The sequence below is a fragment of the Pundamilia nyererei genome, unplaced genomic scaffold (genome assembly GCF_000239375.1).
Source record: "Pundamilia nyererei isolate P.nyererei 1_Seehausen unplaced genomic scaffold, PunNye1.0 scaffold00115, whole genome shotgun sequence".
Taxonomy (NCBI): Eukaryota; Metazoa; Chordata; class Actinopteri; order Cichliformes; family Cichlidae; genus Pundamilia; species Pundamilia nyererei.
Genome location: NW_005187516.1, coordinates 817702 through 819543, shown reverse-complemented (window position 1 = coordinate 819543; position 1842 = coordinate 817702). Strand labels below are relative to the sequence as shown.

At 39.8% G+C, this 1842-nt stretch overlaps 1 protein-coding gene across 2 annotated transcripts in view; it reads right to left on the bottom strand.

The window, feature by feature from the left end:
• fggy (FGGY carbohydrate kinase domain containing) overlaps positions 1-813 on the bottom strand; it is a 22156-nt gene extending 21343 nt beyond the window's left edge. For both annotated transcript variants that reach the window (XM_005741932.1, XM_005741933.1), the window contains exons 1-2: positions 707-813; positions 219-412 (exon numbers count right to left, since the gene is read on the bottom strand). In XM_005741932.1, coding sequence (XP_005741989.1) covers positions 219-401 — 183 coding nt within the window. In that variant the 5' untranslated portion in view covers positions 402-412; positions 707-813. The remainder of the gene's footprint in view (positions 1-218; positions 413-706) is intronic.
• Positions 814-1842: the final 1029 nt, after the last annotated feature.

Sequence of the window (1842 nt, the reverse complement as noted above, 5' to 3'; positions counted from 1 at the left end):
TATATATACACATATATATATATATATGTATGTATGTATATATATAATGAAGAAACTGCTTTTTTCTTTAGCTGCTAAAATACTATTAACATCCATGCTAAAAATTAGCTAAAATGAACACATGAGAGTCTGTGTTGGTGGATCTGTGCTCACACGGCTGCTGTAGAGGGATGGATGTATATTTTTATAACACACACTGAGGCCATAAATCATCCCACCTTGACAACTGTGCAGCATTTCTCCCAGATCTCAGTGGAGGACTGGACATAGTGGTCAGACTCCGGCTCCCAAATGCCGATGGGCTCCTGTGCAGTGCTCTTCAGCAGGCCCTCCCTGGTCACTAGTGCAGCCCTCACACTGGCTGTGCCCACGTCCACTCCAACATAAAAAACCTCTGCCATGAGGAGATGACCTGAAAGTGGGGGAGGAGGTTTATTATTAACCAGGTTACATTACCAGTGTCGACTTTGAGCAGGTTATACAAATTCAAGAAAAACGCAATTATTAAGGCAACTTGCGTATTTTGCTTTTGAAAAATGTCTTCTTTTTAGCATCTTCACACACTCCTGCAGACGGTTGGAGGGCAGGAATGTGTGAAGTGCAGCAGCAGCTGGTAAAACAGAGTTTTCAGCAATAATAACAGACTAGTACTTATAAAGTACTTATTAATAAACAAATAGGACGCGAGTGCGTAATCTGAACTTACCCAGCGATTAAACAATTATTTTAGTCCGCAGAGCATTTGTGTTGCTCGTTCAAGTTTGTGATCAGGGTACTTTCAGAGTTAAAGCATTGCTTTAACGCTGCTGGACTTCAGAGTCGGACGGAATGCGAAAGCGGACAAAAAGCTTATCGTATGCTAAGTTGTTCAGGCATTTTAGCTTCAGAAATCAGCTTATTCACTTTTTCATCATGCCATATTTTTTATATATACATTTAAATATTTTTATATTTTACATTTATATCTTTTATTATCTGAAAAGTCCAAGTTTACCATTGAAAACATTTTGACTTTTTTCAAAGTGTGCAGAAAATAACTGCAATGCCAGTTGTGGAGTGCTTGTTATCAGAATTACCTAAAACTAATTAAAAACTGAAAGTATTTAAATAAAAACTAGAAAATCTAAACAATGAGCGGGGGGTGGGGGGGACTGAAAGTAAACTGAATTAAAATATTATAATTAAAAATGAAATAAAAAAAAAATTAGAAATACAAATTATAATAAATCTGGTGGGGTGGACCAAAAGATCAGAACTACTGATTCCTACACAACATTTGTAATAAAGGACATTGGTGATTTCAGTTGCTTTTATGATATATATAAACCACAACTGGCCACAACTGATTGTGTGCTTAGTGGATGCCTCAGGCAGCAGACCCCTGAGAAAGAAGAGGAGAAAGAACAGGAACCATCATTGAGGACAGCCCCCTGCACGGCATGTACCACCAAGAAATAGAAGAAGTGGCTGATATAGAGAAATCCTGCCAATGGCTTCACAAAGCTGGACTGAAAGACAGCACAGGGGCACCAATCATGTCAGAACAGGAACAAGCTATAAGCTCAAAATTGATAGAGGCTGAGATCTACCACATCAGCTAAGACACGTGCCTATGTGCAGGCTGTGCAAAGATGCCCCTGAGACAACCCAGCGCATAACAACAGGGTGAAAGCTGCCATTAGACAGGGCAGATGTGGAAGTGTATGCCGACATAGTATACAGGAACATCTCTGGAAGTATGGTCTGGAAGTCCTGAGGTCAAAATGGGATAGGAGAAGGCCTTAGTGGTAGACGTAGCTATACCAACCAATAGGAACATCAGGAAGAAGGAACATGAGAAAC